Source organism: Danio rerio, chromosome 11 (assembly GCF_049306965.1).
Source record: "Danio rerio strain Tuebingen ecotype United States chromosome 11, GRCz12tu, whole genome shotgun sequence".
NCBI lineage: Eukaryota > Metazoa > Chordata > Actinopteri > Cypriniformes > Danionidae > Danio > Danio rerio.
This window is the reverse complement of record NC_133186.1, coordinates 6,080,613-6,101,984: the sequence shown is the minus strand read 5'-3', so window position 1 is coordinate 6,101,984 and position 21,372 is coordinate 6,080,613. Positions and strand designations below refer to the sequence as shown.

General features: G+C 40.4%; 1 protein-coding gene across 2 annotated transcripts in view; it reads left to right on the top strand.

Annotated features, from left to right (window-relative positions):
* Positions 1 to 9,346, top strand: part of ano8b (anoctamin 8b) — a 40,691-nt gene extending 31,345 nt beyond the window's left edge. For both annotated transcript variants that reach the window (XM_686156.11, XM_073916267.1), the window contains 7 exons: positions 312 to 367; positions 530 to 604; positions 3,223 to 3,960; positions 5,323 to 5,514; positions 5,644 to 5,775; positions 7,659 to 7,769; positions 8,622 to 9,346. In XM_686156.11, coding sequence (XP_691248.6) covers positions 312 to 367; positions 530 to 604; positions 3,223 to 3,960; positions 5,323 to 5,514; positions 5,644 to 5,775; positions 7,659 to 7,769; positions 8,622 to 9,314 — 1,997 coding nt within the window. In that variant the 3' untranslated portion in view covers positions 9,315 to 9,346. The remainder of the gene's footprint in view (positions 1 to 311; positions 368 to 529; positions 605 to 3,222; positions 3,961 to 5,322; positions 5,515 to 5,643; positions 5,776 to 7,658; positions 7,770 to 8,621) is intronic.
* Positions 9,347 to 21,372: the final 12,026 nt, after the last annotated feature.

Below are 21,372 nucleotides of genomic sequence, written 5' to 3'. Positions count from 1 at the left end.
CAGAGTTGGGTTTGGCATCCGCTGCGTAAAAAACTTGCTGGATAAGTTGGCGGTTCATTCCGTTGTGGCGACCCCAGATTAATAAAGGGACTAAGCCGACAAGAAAATGAATGAATGAAGTTCAATATTATTGTTTAACAGTTAAGAAGTTAGAAATTAAGACAGCTGAATTTGATAGTGGTCTGGATTTTCAGAATTTAGACCCCCAGAAGCTAAACAGAGGAGTGAGGAAGAGAAAGAAGCTAAACACTGGCTAGTTGTTTGGCCTCTGTGAGGTGAATACTAATGACTGACTCTTCTGCTTCCCACAGAAAACTACAGACTTCAGAGTGCCTATGAGAAAAATCTCATCATCAAAATGGTTCTTGTAAGTTCTCATGGTTTTTGTGAACAAATATTTATATACATTTTGTCGAATTCATTTTTTAGCTCAAAAATGTTACAAATGACCAGCCTTTTTCTCATAATCTTCAACCATTTCCTATAATTGTTGTGAAAATACACTTTACTTATTCGCTCTCTTTCTCAGTTTCAGTTTGTAAATTCTTATCTCAGCCTTTTCTACATTGGATTCTACCTCAAAGACATGGAGCGTCTGAAAGAGGTGAGAGTCCCTGACAGGACCAGGTGAACACTTATGCAAAGAAAATGTATATTCCCTTATATATGAATGAACCAACATTTTTAAATATTTATATATACAGTTGAAGTCAGAATTATTAGCCCCCCTGAATTATTAGACCCCTTGTTTACTTTTTCCCCCAATTTCTGTTTAACGGAGAGCAGATTTTTTTTCAGCACATTTCTAAACATAATAGTTTCAATAACTCATCTCTAATAACTCATTTATTTTATCTTCGCCATGATGACAGTAAATAATAGATATTTCTCAAGATGCTAGTATTTAGCTTAAAGTGACATTTAAAGGCTTAACTAGGCTAATTAGGTTAACTAGGCAGGTTAGGATAATTAGGCAAGTCATTGTATAATGATGGTTTGTTCTGTAGATCAGGGGTTTTCAAACTGTGGGTCGCACAGTGAACAAAGGTGGGTCGCGCAACGTGACGTAGCTGACCGCATCTATATTTACATTGCGGTGAATCAAGACCAGTACGATTGACGGCAATAACTCAAAAACCTCTTACCCTAAAAATATCTAAAGTGTGTTTATTACAAAAAGACAAAACTGGTTATGTTTCACAGCTGTCTTTTTCTTTTTTTCGCTCGACATTACTGCTCCGTTTGAGTCCTCGCAATCTGCGTTTGGCCGGGAGAGCTCGCGCAGAGCAGAGCTCTCAGTAAGTGACCGTCGGAAAAGTGCTTATTTTTTTTCGTTTTATTTTTATTTTTTGCTCCGTCCTGCGTGTTTTATTTTAAACACTACTAATTTTCTATTAAATGAGCACAAACAGTTACTAAAGTACTCGATTGCTTCATTATAGATCTGTGCATTCTTACATGAACACCTCTGTTATCAAAAAACACAAAGAGCGATTCACTAGCTGCTCTTCACTAAATAACTATAGTAACTTTAATCAATATGCAAATACAATTAAAAGTGAAATAGATTTTATAGCTTTATTTAATTTCTGGATAGGCCATTGATTTTAATAGGCTAAACCTTTTATTTTATTGTCAATATCTATATCTAGTGTTTGCTATGTTTTCTATCATTTGAAGCTATTTGTTGTCCCATATTTTTTACATCCCAACGTTGACAGATTGCTAATCAATAAATAGCTATAGTGCTATCTGTTAGTTTTAACGTCAGCTAATGTTATGGAAGGGCATAGATGTTATGGAAAATAGTAATAGTAATGTAACTACCCCCATCATTCCTTCCTCAAGCAAATGTGTAAATATTAGATCTATTCAGCTATAACGTTAATTGCATTGGCATATTTATCTGACGTTTTTCCAGCTTGTAGTAGTCCATCAAAAAGCGATTTAGTTTCTCATGACTATACACTAGCAGTGGATTTTACTGTGATGTGACGGGGCTTGATCAAAGGTTGATCATATTCTCTTCTAAAAAAAAAAAAGAGTATCTTTTTCAACAAAAAAATGATCACAGTTACAGCCAGCATATCACAAAAAGCACTTCGAGCCTCATTTTGTGCATAGCAAATCGCAAAATCCAAAAAGCCACACACCATATATTTTTGACTGCTTTGAATGGATACATTTTTTTTTACCCATTCTTCCATATTAAAATATTATGGTGGGTCTTGAGATTGAATTACTTGCCTAGGGGGTCCCGGAATAAAAAATTTTATGAATCCCTGCTGTAGATTATCGAAAAAATATATAGCTTAAAGGGGCTAATAATATTGCAACCCAAGCTCATTCTGGAAACGTAGCCCCGCGGACGTTTCTGGAAACCGCGATTTACGTGGCCGGAGGTACGTAAAGGCCGCGTTTGGGTTTTTTCGAGCGAACGCTGCGGGGCGGTGTGGCGCCGCTCCGCCCCTCCTCTTCGCGCTCGCTGGCCGACGGCTCGCCTCCGAGTGGATGGCTTTCCCGACGCAATCAGTTTGTCCGCCTAGCTCACAGCGTTGCGTCGGCGGAGCAGAGGCCCCGGAGAAGGAGGAGCCGGAGCTGGCCGCATTAGACGACCGGGATCGAGTCCGGGGAACAGCGGGTTCCGGAAATCAGGTAAGACGAAAAACGGAATCCGGAAAATAAGGGCGAGAATGCGGCGGGATCCGAAAACGCAGTCGAAATCGAAGACGAGGGCTTTTGCTTTTTTTTTTTTTTTTTCGATCCGGTGGTTTTTCGCGCGAGAACGGCGCGGGCGCGAACGCCGCGCGCTCCTGAGAGGCGCCCGCCCGCCTGAGACACAAAAAAGCGCGCACATAGGCCTCTCGCGGATCCGCGAAAACAAAAAAAACGCTCGAATACGTACCTCCCTGGACGTAAATCGCGGTCCGCAGAATGAGCAATGAGCCCGGGTTGTAATATTGCCTTAAAATGGTGTTTAAAAAATAAAAAAACTGCTTTTATTCTAGCCGAAATAAAACAAATAAGACTTTCTCCAGGAGCAAAAATATTATCAGACATACTGTGAAAAATGTCTTGCTCTGTCAAACGTCATTTGGGAAATATTTAAAAGAGAAAAAAAAATAAAAAACACAGGAGGGCGAATAATTCTGACAACTGAATATCAATTATCAGCCGTTTAGATAGTGAGAATGTAACTTTGTGGTGTCCATACTCCTGCAGATGCTGGCCACGCTGCTGATTATCCGGCAGTTTGTGCAGAACATGAAGGAAGTCCTGCAGCCCTACCTGGCGGAGCGGCACCGATTGGGTGAGCTGACGCTGAGGGCCGTTTGGGAGCTGCTGGTGTCGGCACTGCTCAAATATGGTCGTCTCGCAGCAGGACGAGCACAGGTCTCACCCAGCGACCCAACAGTGCTCGGGCCAGGTCTGCGAGGTCCACAGATGGGTGAGGAGGGACACCAAGATAGACGAGAACGCAAGTGTCTGAACGGTGGCTGCGGCGTCCCGGATGAAGACATGGAGGAGGAACACGGGGAGAGGCACAGCGAAGAAGAAAACGAATCCGAGAGCCTCATTGACTGCGGCCTGAAGCTACGCAAGGTCAGCTTCATCGAGAAGGTGGAGCGCAAGTCTGCGAGCTGCGTCAGCCCAGTGGACGACAGCTTCCTGGAGGAGGGGAGTCCCACCATGGTGGAGAGGGGCATGGATCCTGCATCGGTTTTCGAGATGTGTGATGATGAGGATGAAAACGGGGCTCCGGAGATGAAGGAGCTGGCAGCAGAGCCGCTGCCGACTGGAGTGGAGAACAGCTCCTCGGTAAAGCTCAGGAAGAGGGGACGCAGCTTAGAGAGAGCTGACAGCAAGACCAAGAGAGATTCGTGGATGGATCCTCCTGAGGAGCAAGAAACCAACACACTCACACAGGCAGAGGTTGAGGGCTGCATGCAAACGTACCAGGTCAGAACACTCTCCATACTGTAGTGAATTAAGCTCATGACATTATTAATATTAATAATTATTAATAACAAGTTATTATTTAATTATGAATATTTGGGTTGACTTCATTGCTAATGGTAACCGAACTAAAATTACATTAAATTGAACAACTCATCTGTTGGTGCCTACAATTTATTTGTCTGTTAATTCATTCATTTTCTTTTTGGCTTAGTCCCTTTATTAATCCGGGGTCGCCACAGTGTAATGAACCGCCAACTTATCAGCACGTTTTTTATGCTGTGGATGCCCTTCCAGCCGCAACCCATCTCTGGGAAACATCCATACACACTCATTCACACTCATACACTACGGACAATTTAGCCTACCCAATTCACCTGTACCGCATGTGTTTGGACTGTGGGGGAAACCGGAGCACCCGGAGGAAACCCACACGAACGCAGGGAGAACATGCAAACTCCGCACAGAAACGCCAACTGACCCAGCCGAGGCTTGAACGAGCAACCTTCTTGCTGCGAGGCGACAGCACTAGCTACTGCGCCACTGTGTCGCCACTTCAGCTGATAATAAATAAACAATTGAATAATTGACACACAGCTGATATATGTTGGGTAAACTGGTCCAACCACAGCTGATTCCATGTCTGGTGTAGACTCAGGGGCAGGGGTTATTTTTTTTCTGTTACATTTACACTTACGGTAAAAGAAGCTCTTTGAGGAGGGATGTTGATGAAAATGTGGCCTAACCCTGAAGATCTCACAGATTAGAAACATTAATTTCAAGCTTTTTTTTTAATCCCCTCATTTTTTCTGGGCTTTTTGCTGTTGTTTTTTTGTTCATGGATATTTAGTTTACTGTAAGCAATACTGTAAAACTTTTTTTTTTTACCGTGTTTCTACTGTACCTGAACTTAATTGGGTGCATGTGTAAATGTGATTGTGAATGGGTGTTTCCCAGTACTGGGTTGCTGCTGGAAGGGCATTTGCTGCGTAAAACATATGCTGGATAAGTTTGCGGTTCTTTCCGCTGTGGCGACCCCTTATAAATAAGGGACTAAGCTGACGGAAAATGAATGAATGAATATTACAGTGCTTTTTTATTATTTTGATTAAATAATTACAGCCTTTTGTGAGGATGAGACTAAAAAAACACATTAAAAATCTTACCAACTCCAAACTTTACAGTGTCTATCAACATTCATAACAAAACACAATGGTTTCCAACTAAACGTTTGATTGTGTGTGTTATCAGAAAAGCAGTCAATGTCTGTGTGATTTAGATTACTGCTATTCTCTCCCTGCAGTCAAACAGACACTTTCAAAATAACGTGAAGCATTTAAAACAGCTCTGTCAACTGCTTTTCAGGACACATTTCAGGACTACCAGGAGATGTTCGTCCAGTTTGGATATGTGGTGCTCTTTTCCTCTGCCTTCCCATTGGCCGCCATGTGTGCCCTCATCAACAATATCATCGAGATCCGGAGTGACGCTTTTAAACTGTGCACCAGCCTACAGAGACCGTTCGGCCTGAGGGTGGCGAGCATCGGACAATGGCAGGTTCGACAACACTGACTACTCTAACAAATCCTTAATATACTCTTGAAGAACAAAATGTATTCTTTTGATGCTGTTCCAGGAGTGTCTTTATGTAATACGGTTATGTAAAAGTCCTGTATCATTGCACAGACAGTGATGGAAGCCATGGGTCTGATTGCCATCATAGTGAACTGCTATCTGATTGGTCAGTGTGGGCAGCTTCAGAGACTGTTTCCCTGGCTTAGTCCAGAGATGGCCATAATCTCTATTGTCATCCTAGAGGTACGTGCACACATACACACACACACACACGTTTGTACAGCTATCTTTATGGGGACTTCTCATTGACTTAATGTGTTTTCTACTGTATATACTAAGTGTATATTCTGTTTATCTTCCCCAACCCTAGCCCTAAACCAGTGTTTAATTGAGCCAAATCTTGCCAGATCCTGTTCCGCAAAATGTCAGATATTCCTGCTTTGCATTCCTGTATTTATTTTAATAGATCCGGCATTATTATGTGTGGTGAATACCTACATGTGTGTGTTTGTGTGTGAGGGAATGAGAGAGAATGCGAATGAGTGCAAGTGAAAGGTGTGTGGATGTGTAGTCACCATGCGCAAGTTAACGCAAAAGTTACGTTTAACTATTGGGCCTTAACAATATCTTCAGCCAATCAGCGTTCTTATATTTACAATCACTGTCATTGGTTGGCGACTATTGCTTAGCGCGCAGTGAGCATAGTGACCTACCTAATTAATATCTGGATTTTTTAATCTTTCTTCCATTCATATTTTTATTCATTATTAATCCGGGGTCGCCACAGTGGAATGAACCGCCAACTTATCCAGCACATTTTTACGCTGTGGATACCCTTCCAGGTGCAACCCATCTCTGGGAAACATCCACACACACTCATTCACACTCATAAATTACGAAAAATTTAGCCTACCCAATTCACCTGTACCGCATGTCTTTGGACTGTGGGGGAAACCGGAGCACCCGGAAGAAACCTATGTATGCGCAGAGAGAACATGCAAACTCCACTCAGAAACGCCAACTGACCCAGCCGAGGCTGGAACCAGCGACCTTCTTGCTATAAGGCGACAGTACTACCTACTGCGCCACTGCGTCTCCATATCGGTATTTTCAAAATAGCAAATAGGAAGTCACGCACATTTACATTTTTTAAAACCACAAGTAAATCTGATAAATGAGCCTGATCAAATAAGATCTTGAGAAAATGAAAGGACGTGAATGGATCAGGATAGCAGGAGACAGAAGCAAATGGAGGAAAGTCAGCCAGAAAACATGACAGTAGAGGTAACTGTGGGCTCTTCTTGAAGATTAGACAGAGTCATGTGATTATTTGTTTTTCACTTGGCACATAAAAGTGAAGTGAACTGAATAGTGATTGTTCATACGATTTATGTGTGTAGCCACATGTTTTTATTATCCATGACTGACCTATAACGTTTTGGTAAAAATACTAATAGACCGTTCAGAAATGTGATGCTCTCTTTGCGCTATCACTGTTTAATGACGTCATGTTCGGAGGAAACGGAAATAGTTTGGCCGAATGGTTTTGTTCCAGGAATTATTCATTTACAAATTAAGCACTGCCCTAAACTCAACGCTCACAGGAAATAATTAACATTTTACATTTGTGTGCTTTAATAACGTTTTAGAAAACCTAAAAGCTGAACGGACATCAGTATCGAAAATGGCAGGAACAATCTACAAACAGTAATTGGAGTAATCCTGTTTGTTTACATGCACTCATAGGGTTTTGGCCTCAAGTGACATTTTTGTTTTGTACACTAAAGAACGCGTGTAGGATTTTAAAAAAGGATTTTACATTTACATTTAGTCATTTAGCAGCAATTTTGTCTAAAGCTACTTACAATTGAGGAGGCATTCAACAAGAAGACGCAATACAAGAAGTGCTAATCATACAAAGCAACTCAGAGAATTTAGTGCTAGAGTCAGAACGTTTTTAACCCAGAAACTGCTAGCGTATTTCACACATAATTACTAAGAAAAATATTATGCTTGTTTGTTTATGACTCCAGGATAATTGCATTAAATGAACTGTCCTATAAATGAGGGAATTGACAATAATCTATGATTTCTGTTCTTCTTTATGTCTTTCATTATGTGCTCAGCACTTTGCAGTACTTCTAAAGTATATCATTCATGTGGCAATACCAGACATCCCCAGCTGGGTAGGAGAAGAAATGGCCAAGCTGGAGTTTCAGCGCAAAGAGGCGTTCAAGGTAATAATCCAACTATAACTTAGCTGACCCAACCATATCCAACCATAATCCAACCATAGCCTTTCCTGGTGTTTAGCATGGGAACCACTAGAAATGTATTACAATTTACAATTTAAATAGCCTAGTGGTCATTGAGCCCGTTTATATAAGTCTGTACCAAATAGAATTTTAATATTTACTTTCAAAACTTCTATTGAGGTTCTAATTAAACTTTAATAATAATAATAATTAATAATAATTCCTTACATTCATATAGCGCTTTTCTAGACACTCAAATTACGTTACACAATGGAGGAAATCTCCTCATCCACCACTAGTGTGCAGCATCCACCTGGATGACACGATGGCAGCCATATTGCGCCAGACTGCACACCACACACCAGCTGATTGGTGGAGAGGAGACCTGTGATGAAGCCAATTATGATATGGGGATGGTTAGGAGGCCATGATAGGCAGAGGCCAGTAGGCCACTTTGGCCAGGATGCCGGGGTTAAACCCCTACTGTTTTTCGAAGGACATTCTGTGATTTTTAACGATCACAGAGAGTCAGGACCTCGGTTTAACGTCTCATCCGAAAGACGGCGCTCACTTAGCAGTATATAGTCCCCTTCACTATACTGGGACGTTAGGACCCACATAGACTGCAGGTTGATCACCCCCTGCTGGTCTCACTAACACCACTTTGGTGTAATAATTTGTTGTCATGATTTATCCGTCATTAACCTAAAATACTGTCTTTTATCAAATACTGCACAATTATCAAGCCTACAATTGTGTGCAAGTTACTTGACCGCCCATGTTACCAAGTTATGGTAATTAATAACCTAAACATGTGTGTATGTGTTTATTCAGAAGCACGAGCGTCAGGCGCAGCAGCATTTCCAGCAGCAGCAGCGGAGGAAGCGTGAGGAGGAGGAGCGGCAGCGGCAGGCCGAGTATCAGGCCCGACGGGACAGAGACGACGGCCGCTCGGACGCCTCTGGCAGTGACCACCACCATGAGAAGAGCCAGAGTGGCAAAGCCAGATCAGGGGGCGGAGGAGGCTCTTCTGGCGGAGAGAAACCCAAGCGGCCCAGCTCGCTTCTTGGCAACAACAATGTGATGAAACTGAAGCAGATCATCCCTCTACAGAATAAGTTTTCTTCCGGCACAGCTCGTTCCCCACAGTCACCCACAGGGAACGAACCTAAGCTACCAGGTTTCCTCAGTTTCAAGTTCCTGAAGTCTCCAGAGAACAAGAAGGAAGCGGCGATGGCTTCTGCCAGTGCGTCAGTGGCTCCCCCAGTCCAGGAGAAGGTAGAGAGGTCCCAATCACCCAACAAGTCCTTCAATCCCGGCAAACTTTTTAACTTTGGTAAATCGGAAGGTGGTGCATGTGTGAACGGGGCTCAGCTTTCAAAACTAGGGGATGGGGGACAGATGCAGGACAAGCCCCCAACAAAGTCTGACCTCAATGGGGTGCCGGACGAAATCCCATCTCCTTGTGGAGAGAATGGGGAAAATGGATCCTCATCCGATGCTGATCCATCAGGCCCTAAGATGTAACATCAAAATAATCGTCAATAAAAAAAAATAAACAGTGTGAGAAACTACTTAGTAAGAACGAGGGTGGGAGAGTGTGGAGAGGAATCTCCTCGCCTGAGGCTGTGCAAGACTCGACCTGGAAGCTGTTGAGTAAAAGACATAAGGGGGAATTCACTAAAGGTATACTTCATTTTCCGTGTTCCGCTCCATCTAGCGCACAACTGAGCACTGAAATCATTTGCACACGCACTGCTGTACATGCACAAGTCCACGTGGACTCAAAAATCGAGCTGCAAACAGACAGTAGGGGTGTGCGATATTTATCATCCAGGGTGATATCATCATTTTGACAATGTACTAGCTGACATTATTGAATGTCGTGCTGTTTGAAGAAAGCAAAAAAACGTTTTAAGAGTCTGATAGCATTTACTGCAAGATGTAGCATATTAGTACAATTAGATTTTTCTTATGGTTAAGCTTATGAAAGAAAAATATATATCCAACCCAAACTCATTCTGATTACGTAGCCCTATTTAGATTTCTGGAAAGCGCCAATTACGTTCCAGGAGGTACACGTTTTTGCAATTTTTGTTTTATAGAATCCAGCAGAGGCCGCTGTGTACTCTTTTTGAGATCTCAGATTTCTCTTGCGAGTGCCATTCGCACTTGCTGTTCTTGTGTAAATCCACCAGAAGCCGCTGTCGACTGACTGACTGATCAACCGACAGACCGATCACCCCACCTATCCCCTTCCCTAAACTCAACCGATAGTGTTTTAAAAAGCACCGATTGACCCGCATACCCACTTCCCTAAACCCAACCGACAGTGTTTACAAAAGCAATCAAGAACAGCAAAAGCTCTTATGGCAGCCTGATTTTTACCTTGTTTTCAGATTTGACCACATTCTTACCCTGTTATTTATTTCTTTGTTTTATTTTTTTGGCTTTTGCTTTTGTCTTACCTGCTTTCTGAAATCGTTCTTTACCAGACTCGAACCCCATCATCACAGACCTCACGGTCAACTCCTCACTGTGTCTCAAATCCTTGAATGTACGCGGTAAGCCACTACAAACTGGTAACCGACAAAAAGCCTTGCACACAGAGGTAGGCGGTCACGAAAAAGAATGGCATCATGCGTATCGTTCGTTTTCAAGACAAAATGCAGCCATACATTTCTCTGGCTACATAATTCGTGATCTCCAGAAATGTATATAGGGCCACGTTTTCAGAATGAGCCGATGTTGCAACATATCCCTGTATATTTTTTTCATACTTTTAAGATTTGATTTTCGCAAATAGTTCCAAAAACAGAGCTGAAGCAGAACATTTCAGCGCAGAGTCAATGATTCAGCGATCCATTCATATAAATCAAGGGTCACCATATGCTGAATTTATAAATGGATCAACTTCTACATGAATGAATGAATCATTGAATCACTCATTAAGATAATGAATTGCTGTCTACTGGTGGTTTTCCAGGATAAAAAAAAAAAAACATTCAGAAAAATCCTGTTTAATAATCATTTTTGAAAAAGCCAATGTTGTTAGTATCACACACCTCTTGTGGAAAGTGTGCGCAGACCTCAGAAGTCATGCCAACCCAGGCTCATTCTGAATACGTACCGCTGTATACATTTCTGGCGAGCGCCAAATATGTCCCAGAAGGTATGTTTTTTTGCAGTTTTTGTTTTCGTGAATCCACCAGAGGCCGCTGTGTACACTTCTTGGATCTTAAATTCCTCACCCGAGTGCCATTCACTCCTGCTCGTCTCACGTAAATGCACCAGAGCACGCTGTCGACTGACTGACTACCTGACCAACTGAGCGATCACCCCACCCACCTAAACCCAACTGAGTTTTAAAATCCACTGATTGGCCAGTGCCCTCCCACTTCCCTGAACCCAACTGACTAACTGACTGACTTTTTACCTCCATGCGGATGACTTTTTCATGGTTACCAGTTTGTCCAGTAGCTTGCCATGTATGTCAGAGGATTTGAAACGCAGAGCGGAGTTGACCAAGACGACAAGTTTTGAGTCCGGCAATGGTCCCAGTGAACATGTAAAACAAAAAAAAAGTCAAAATATTAAATAAAGAAGTAAATAACATGGTGAGAATGTGGTAAAATCAGAAAACCAGGCTACCACTAAGGCTTTTCTTTTTCTGGATTGCTTCAGATCAGTTTGGTTCAGTGAAGGAGGAGGGTTGGTCGAATGGTCAGTCAGTCAGTTGACAGCAGCCTCTGGTGAATTTACGAGAGAACAGCAGGCGCCAATGTCACTCACGAGAGAAATTGGAGATCTCAAAAAGTGTACACAGCGTCCTCTGGTGCATTCACTAAAACAAAAACTTAAAAAAAACATACCCTCTGGGATGTATTTGACGCTCTCCAGAAATGTATATAGGGGTACATTTTCAGAATGAGTAGGGTTGAAGCTTGTTTAATAACCATTATTAATAAAAACTAATGTTGTCAGTATAGCACACCCCTAATGGACAGTGCGCTCAGACCTCAAAGGTCATGCAGACTGTCTGCAAACCGGAGCAGAATGCGGACTAGAGAAGTTTACTTACAATACACCGACAAAGTGTTGTGCAATTTGCACGCATTGCGTTATTTTAGTACCTGATTCTTTAAAGAAAATCAATCAGGCTACCATGTTATTAGTGACGTTACTTGCACCTTAATTCAAGAGAATAGCTGATACACAGCAGACGGTAAAATCCTCACAGCAGGAACTTATCAAAAATATTAGCTAGCTGCATTCACAGCAGGAAAATAGTAGCATCTGGTCTAAAATATAAACATGTTTTCCGTCAACATCATTCGTCAGTATGGTTGTATCATGCGCTGCATTTGTGTAGAAAGTGAGTTGACGAATAAATAATGAAAATGGCGTCATTTAAATACGCATGGCGCAATGATCTATCACCGCGTACAGAAGCTGGTGCAGTTAGATCGAATAACAAGGCGCATAGTTTTGTTCAGAAACGGCACACGCTACAGTGGTGCTACTGATTAGTGAATTCACCCCGTAACGGTTAATGCTTTGCTATCTTTCCGAAGAAATTTGTAGAAAAGGCCCCCCTCCAGTCAACACACTTCATCACACACACATTGCCTGCAACCCAAATAGAAATGCATGAGCTGCGTTTCTGATGGTGTCTAAAGTGCAATGTTTAATTGCTAGCCTGATAATTGTAACATTTTATTGGGTTCTCAGTAGAAAAAAAGCAACAAATCAGCTACTACACGTTTTATACCAATCAGTACAACCTTCAAAGTATAATAACCGCACAATAAGCAGTTCCAGCTATGGCTGATTTTAGGTCTAAAAACCTTTTGTTAACAGCTGGTGTGTAGAGCAATAGCAACTTTACAAGCAAAAACTACTGATGGTCTAATAAGTCCATATCGAATAACAGGCCCTGAATGGCAATATCTTCATGTTATTTAATAAGTGAAAAAAATCTGTAATGAAAACTGCTGCCGATATTCGTCGGAAATTTCTATATCCTTTCTCTGTTGTGAAGCGCTGTATACGAAGGCAGGAGAAAAGGCCAGATGAAACATGTCATGAACATTCGCCTCATCTCCTGAATTTGGTTGTTACTCGTCACATTGCCACTTATTCCTCATAATTAAAGCTCTGTTTTGAAGCTTCGAGCAGATATATTAATCACTGTGCAGACTTTAACCCCTCGTTAATACTTTAACTCACTGCTGTGTAGATGCAGCTTGACAGAAAACCAGACGGAAAGATGATATTTCACACAGCTTCAGTCAACTGTTTGGACAAACTAAAAAGGGCAGGAGCCTAAAGTGCTTGAATCTGCGCTACAGATACATGCTCACCTTGGATTTATAAGGTTCTATCTGACATTTCAGTCAATTATTTTTATTTTCTGACAACTTATTTTTAATATATGGTGTATTTTTAGGTAGTGTACATTTTGGAACTTTTATTAGGCAAACAGTCGGCGTGAAATCAAAATTTACTCATCTTATTTTTATATGTATATAGTAGTGCTTGTTATAAACGATGTATCGGGGCACTTTATTATTTTGTAAAAGGTATTTGCTCTCATAATCTTTAAACAAATACAGTAACCTTCCCTCCTCCCTCGAAACGACTTTTATTCTATCAGTACTTTAGGGCAGAGCTATCTGATTTTAGGGCGGGGCCATCGGTAATTTAGGGCGGGGCTATCAGTTTAGGGCAAAACTATCAGTTTTTTAGGGTGGGGCTATCAGTGCTACAGGGCAGAGCCATCAGGGTTTTTTTTTAGGGCGGGGCTATTAGTACTTTAGGGCAGAGCAATCAGTTTTTTAGGATGGGGCTATCAGTACTTTAGGACAGAGCTATCTGTTTTTTAGGGCAGGGGTATCAGTAAATTTAGGGCAAGGCTATCAGTGCTCTATGGCAGAGCTATCAGTTTTTTAGGGCGGGTCTATCAGATCTCTAGGGCAGTGCTTTCAGTCATTTAGGGCGGGGCTATCAGTACTTTAGGGCAGAGCTATCAGTTTTTTAGGGCGGGGCTATCAGTATTTTAGGGGCGGGGCTATCAGTGCTCTAGGGCAGAGCTATCAGTTTTTTAGGGCCGGGCTATTAGTACTTTAGGGCAGAACTATCTGTTTTTTTAGGGCGGGGCTATCAGTGCTCTAGAGCAAAGCTATCAATTTTTTAGGGCGGGGCTATCAGTCCTCTAGGGCAGTGCTTTCAGTCACTTAGGGCGGGGCTATCAGTACCTTAGGGCAGTGCTTTCAGTCATTTAGGGCGGGGCTATCAGTACCTTAGGGCAGAGCTATCAGTTTTTTTAGGGTGGGGCTATCAGTACTTTAGGGCAGGGTTTTTAATCCTCTAGGGCAGAGCTATCAGTCATTTAGGGCGGGGCTATCTGTACTTTAGGGCAGGGCTAACAGTGCTTTAGGCTGGGGCTTTTAGCTCTTTAGGGCGGGGATATCAATCCTCTAGGGCAGAACTATCAGTCATTAAGGGCGGGGCTATCAGTCCTCTAGGGCAGAACTATCAGTCAATTAGGGCAGGGCTATCAGTACTTTAGGGCAGGGCTAACAGTGCTTTAGAGCGGGGCTTTTAGCTCTTTAGGGCTGAGCTATCAGTTCATGTCTTATTTCTGCGTGGGAAGCAGTGGTTAATACAATTATGATTCAATTCCATCTGTAAACTTTAGCTCCTCGTTCTCTTGATCATCAGGCATCTGAAAACATTCTACATCACAGGATGCAGATGGTAGACAGTAATCTTTCACAACTGGGTACAAAATTACATTTAAATCTTCCTCCATTTTGTTAGAAATGCCCATCTTCCAACGATCCAATCGGTAACCAAAGAGCGAATTCATGCACATTTCAGAAAATTTCAGTTGGAAGTGTGTTACAATAATTGAAAAAAGGACAATCTTACCTTTGATTCCACGTCGACTTTAAAGCTCAGTATCTCAAAACCACTCAGCAAGCAGAGAGAACCTTATATTTGCAAAATGGCAAAATCTTCTTTTTTTTAAACATGAATTTGAAAGAGCTCGTACCCAAATTTGTATAATTGCATAGTCCGCTTTACAGTTATTCTAAAATGTGTAAATGTGTAATAACAAGTTTCCACATTTTGAGTAGGGTTGTATGACTAATGTCTGTGCTAATTCTTTACAGAGCTAAGCCTCATTACTGTCCCAGTTGTGCACATAATAGTTGTAAGTGTATATCATTTTAGCTACTCTCTTCGCTTTTTTAATGTTCAGCATTTGTTGCCAACTTTAATTAATTTATTCATGCCTAGCTATTTATAGAATCGTCTTTTTTTACTGAGGTAAAACTAATACATGCCTCCACTTTGCACATTATTTCAGTGTCAAGTCATATTTTACCGTAAAGCTGCTAAGCACTTTTGCTTTGGAAATGTGAAGGAAAACATAAACGTTCACAATCAAACTGTCTCCATCTTTAAAGACAGTCTGAATGTGCGCTTTTGAAAGAATGACTGGTTTTCCTGCAGCAACGAAGGCAGGTTGTTATCTGGAAAGGGATGTTGCTATCACACGAGCCGCAGAGTGAAGGGTTTCAGTGCAGCAGCTGAATCTGTGTGAAGAGAATGAGCTGTTTATGTTCCAGCGTGAGGTCAGGAAGAAACGAGAGGTGCCTCAAGTAATAAAATATTACGTTTTTATTACTTTTTATTTTCATACACAAGATACAAACTATGCATTTATTCCTTATTTTGTTGACAGCAGGTTGTTGCAATAATATTTCGACCTGAATAGCGGTTTGAACCCGTGTTCTACATTCAGTTGGTACTTGTTTACGAGGCCCTTCATTACGGTTATCAGATGTTTTTCCATTATTTGATTGCATTGACAAGTTCATCCATTGTTACACAATTACACATTGTTCCTGCTCTCAAAAGATTATGTTTGCTGCTTTTTCAAACTACATATTTAAAATAAGCTGAAACGACACAATTCTTGACTTTTTTTTGGGACAACTTAATTGTTTTATGTTCAATTCACTTAGATTTTTTTATGTTAACTTAATAGGTTTGTGTGGAACCCTGCATTTTTACAGTGTAACCTGACAGCAGTATTCGTCTTTTCTCCACTCAATATTAATCGCATTATATCTAATATGCATTGCCTTTGTTCATAAAGTGACTTGAACATAAAATTTGAATGAAATTAATGGATGTGTTACATTTGCACTCGTTTTCATTTGCATTTCGTTTGTTTGCTTGTTTTTTGTGACCCTGGACCACAAAATCATTTGCTTTTTTTTGGGAATAGTTTGTTCTTTTAAATCCCCAACATACATAAATATATCAAAATGTAATATGCAGACGTGCTATGTCAGTGATTTTATCGATATTTCGTTTTTTAACACTTAGATTTCACATTTTCAAGTAGTTGTTCATTATTTTTTTTTTTTTTTCGGCTTAGTCCCTTTATTAATCAGGGGTCGAAACAGTGGAATTAGCCACCAACTTATCCAGCATGTGTTTTACACAGCGAATGCCCTTCCAGCCACAACCCATCACTGGGAAACATCCAAACACTTCTGCATTCACGCACAAACACTACGGACATTTTAGCTTATTCATTTGACCTATACTGCATGTCCTTGGACTGTGGGGGAAACCGGAGCACCCGGAGGAAACCCACGCAAACACGGGGAGAACAATTTCACACAGAAACACAAACTGACCCAGCTGGGGTGTTCGAACCAGCAACCTTCTTGCTGTGAGGCGATCGTGCTACCCACTGTGCCACCTTCAAGTAGTAGTATCTCAGTCAAATATTATCCAATCCTAACAAAGCATACACCAATGGAAAGCTTATTCACGTAAAGCTTAGGAATTGACACTTGTGTAGTCCAGGGTCGCAAAAAAAATTAAGATGTCAAGAACTTAGCTGTCCCTTCAGTAACAGCTGCAATCACATCTGGAAACCAGCTGTCTGTCAACTACGATTTGCCTGTGCGTTTTATTTGTTATGAACTTCATTTGATTCACCCAGCAGGCTCAGGATGTCAACATGACATCAAATTGACGTTGTACCCCAATGTCGTGGGACTTTGCATTTTGTTTGGAAATGAAAATCGGGTTGACATCAGAACCCAACATCAGGTTGACATAATTCCGATGTCGGACAGATGTTGCGTTTTGGTTACTTTCCAACCAATATGACGTCTATCAGACGTTGGATTTTGATACTTGACGAATTAATGTCTGTATTTGATGTCAATATGATGTTGGTTTAAGATGTTGGCTCGACGTTGGATTTTGGTCACTTTCCAACACAACCTAAAATCAACCAAATATCACCATCTAATGATGTTACAGCTTGAAGTTGTGTGGACATTACCACCATGACAGCTATCAGATGTTGGATTTTGGTTGCCATACCTGATGAATAAATGTCTGTTTTTGATGTCAATATGACGTTGGTTTAAGATGTTGGATTTGGCCACTTTTAATGCGACCTAAAATCAACCAAATATCAACGTCTGATGATGTTACAGCTTGACTGTGTGGACGTTACCACTATGACGTCTATCAGACGTTGGCTTTTAGTTACCATACCTGACAAAATAATGTCAGTATTTGACGTTGATATGACGTTGGTTTAGGATGTTGGATTTCGGTCACTTTCCAACACAATATCAACGTCTAATGATGTGACAGTTGATGTTGTGATGACGTTACCACTATAACATCTATCAGATGTTGGATTTTGGTATATTTTGCCATATACTTGTCGAATAAATGTCTGTTTTTGATGTCAACATGACGTTGGTTTAAGATGTTGGATTTGGCCACTTTTTAATGCAACCTAAAATCAACCAAATATCAACATCTGATGATGTTACAGCTTGACAGTGTGTGGACGTTACCACTATGACATCTATCAGACGTTGGCTTTTGGTTGCCATACCTGACGAAATAATGTCAGTATTTGACGTTGATATGACGTTGGTTTAGGATGTTGGATTTCGGTCACTTTCCAACACAATATCAACGTCTAATGATGTGACAGTTGATGTTGTGATGACGTTACCACTATAACATCTATCAGATGTTGGATTTTGGTATATTTTGCCATATACTTGTCGAATAAATGTCTGTTTTTGATGTCAACATGACGTTGGTTTAAGATGTTGGATTTGGCCACTTTTTAATGCAACCTAAAATCAACCAAATATCAACATCTGATGATGTTACAGCTTGACAGTGTGTGGACGTTACCACTATGACATCTATCAGACGTTGGCTTTTGGTTGCCATACCTGACGAAATAATGTCAGTATTTGACGTTGATATGATGTTGGTTTAAGATGTTGGCTAGATGTTGGATTTTGGTCACTTTCCAACAGAACCTAAAATCAACTAAATACCAACGTCTAATGATGTTACAGTTGACGTTGTGTGGACGTTACCACTATAACATCTATGAGATGTTGGATTTTGGTATATTTTGCCATATACTTGTCGAATAAATGTCTGTATTTGATGTCAACATGACGTTGGTTTAAGATGTTGGATTTGGCTACTTTTAATGCGACCTAAAATCAACCAAATATCAACGTCTGATGATGTTACAGCTTGACAGTGTGTGGACGTTACCACTATGACATCTATCAGATGTTAGCTTTTGGTTGCCACACCTGACGAAATAATGTGAGTATTTGACGTCGATATGATGTTGGTTTAAGATGTTGGCTAGATGTTGGATTTTGGTCACTTTCCAACACAACCTAAAATCAACTAAATACCAACGTCTAATGATGTTACAGTTGACGTTGTGTGGACGTTACCACTATAACATCTATCTGACGTTGGATTTCGTTGCCATATACTTGTCGAATAAATGTCTGTATTTGATGTCAACATGACGTAGGATGTTGGATTTGGCCATTTTTTATGCAACCTAAAATCAACCAAATATCAACGTCTGATGATGTTACAGCTTGACAGTGTGTGGACGTGACCAATAGGACATGTATCAGACGTTGGATTTCGGTTTCCATAACGTCAATATGACATTGGTTTAAGATGTTAAAAATGTTGCCTCGATGTTAGATTTGGTCACTTTTCAACCTAAAATCAACTAAATATCAATGTCTTACGTTGACGTATCAAAGTTACAGCTTGACATTGTGTGAACGTTACCAATATGACGTCTATTAGACGTTGGATTTGGTTGCCATACCTGAAGAAATAAAGTCAGTGTTTGATATCAATATGACGTTGGTTTTCGATGTTGGATTTTGGCCACTTTCCAACACAACCTAAATTCAACCATAAATCAACATAATTTCACATTGTTATCGGATATCAAATTAACATTGTCCATAGACGCTGGTGACCTAAATCAAACTTAATATTAACATCTTATAACTTTGTGTGTCTGCTGGGCTGTTTGATAGACTCAATAATTGAAGTGTTTGTTAGCAAGAGGCATTTTTGGTTGGTTGTTTGCTCTCTTTTTGACCTAAACTCTGCAATATGAAGCATCGCTGTATATTAGAGAGCGCAAGGCTGCTGTAATGTTTTATCGCCCGTCCGCATCATCTGTGCAGTTGATGTATCGTCAGACTGTCAACTCTGGCATAATAACATTGACGTTTCTTACTGTCGTTTAATCGAACGGTGTTAATAGCTATGCTACAGATATAGCTGGAAGCATTACGAGGCTGCATAGGTTTGCTGTGTAAGAGCTGCTTAACATTCGGTCTAACTGTGAATTCTGAACTGATTGTGATGAGATTTCCCTCTCTGAAGGCAACCTCACAAACCTATCATGAGCTCTTCCAATGTTCCACTGTAAAACTTTTCTTTATTGGAAAACAAATATATTAGGGGACGGGATTATTTATTTCTTTTATTTTGTCATATTTTTGTAAGAATTGAAATGGGATAATAAACAGATTTAAATTTATTGTTTCACTTGCTCTTTTTTTGTCAGTTTAATGTGTATGAACAACTGCATTTATTTTTGATGAAGCTGCGAAGCAAACTTATTGTCTTGTTGATATAACTGTTAAACCATCCCCGGCCACTTTATTAGGTACTTACTAGTACAAGGTTGGACCCCTTTTGCCTTCAGAACTGCCTTAATCCTTTGTGGCATAGATTCAACAAGCTACTGGAAATATTCCTTAGAGATTTTGCTCCATATTGACACGATAACATCAAGCAGTTGCTGCCGATTTTTCGGCTGCACATTCATGATGCGAATCTCCTGCAGAAAATGAGACTCATCAAGACCAGGCAATGTTTTTGCAATCTTCTACTGTCCAATTTTGGTGAGCCTGTGCGAATTGTAGCCTCAGTTTCCTGAGAGGTGTGGCACCGGTGTGATCCTCTGCTGCTGTAGCCCATCCGCCTCAAGGTTGGACGTGTTGTGCGTTTAGAGATGCTCTTCTGTATATCTCTGTTGCAACAAGTGGTTATTTGAGTTACTGTTGCCTTTCTATCAGCTGGAACCAGTCTGGCCATTCTCATTTGTCCTCTGGCATCAACAAGGCATTTGCACCCACAGAACTCCCGCTCACTGGATATTTTCTCTTTTTCAGACCATTCTCTTTAAACCCTAGAGATGGTTGTGCGTGAAAATCCCAGTAGATCAACAGTTTCTAAAATACTCAGACCAGCCCATCTGGCATCAACAACCATGCCACGTTCAAAGTCACTTAAATCACCTTTCTTCCCCATTCTGATGCTCGGTTTAAACTGCGACTGATCCTCTTGACCATGTCTACATGCCTAAATGCATTGAGTTGATGCCATGTGATTGGCTGATTAGATATTTGCATTAACGAGCAGTTGGACAGGTGTACCTAATAAAGTGGCCGATGAGAGTCAAATCAAAACAGCCAATCAAATCATACTGGGTATTAATTTAACATAGCCCTTTTTTAACATAGACATTTTTTTCACTATATTCACTTGATTGTTTCCTTAATGACATTCTAATGCCTGTTTATTTTAATAAAATGTTTAATTATTTTAATTTTAAACTAAAATAGTCTATACATATTTAATTATGTCTTAGATACTTTTTATTTAAAGAATATTTATGCATTTTGTCCAGAAATGTCCACTTACCTCTTGCACTTCATTTTGCAGTTTGTTGTAAAATCAACTGCTGCTTATTGAGTGTGTGTGTGTGTGTGTGTGTGAGAGAGACCAAGAGAGAGTTGCTGTTTTATCCTAAGATTTTGATTGTTAAATGTACAGTGTATTCTGATCTATTTTTTTTCTTGATTTGTATGACTAATATAATAGATTGAATAATATGATATATTAAATAATAATGTGCTATATTGAATAAGATAATATATTATTTAAATTTAATTACATATAAATATCATATTTTTCCTACAACCTACCTGTTTTTTTATTGTATATGTAAGTTACTTTTTTATGTAAACTTTATAAATACTTTGGCAATACATTTGTAATGACAATAAAGCAATTATTGAATTGAATTGAATAGAGAGAGAGAGAGAGAGAGAGAGAGAGAGAGAGAGAGAGAGAGAGAGAGAGAGAGAGACAGAGAGGGACGCAC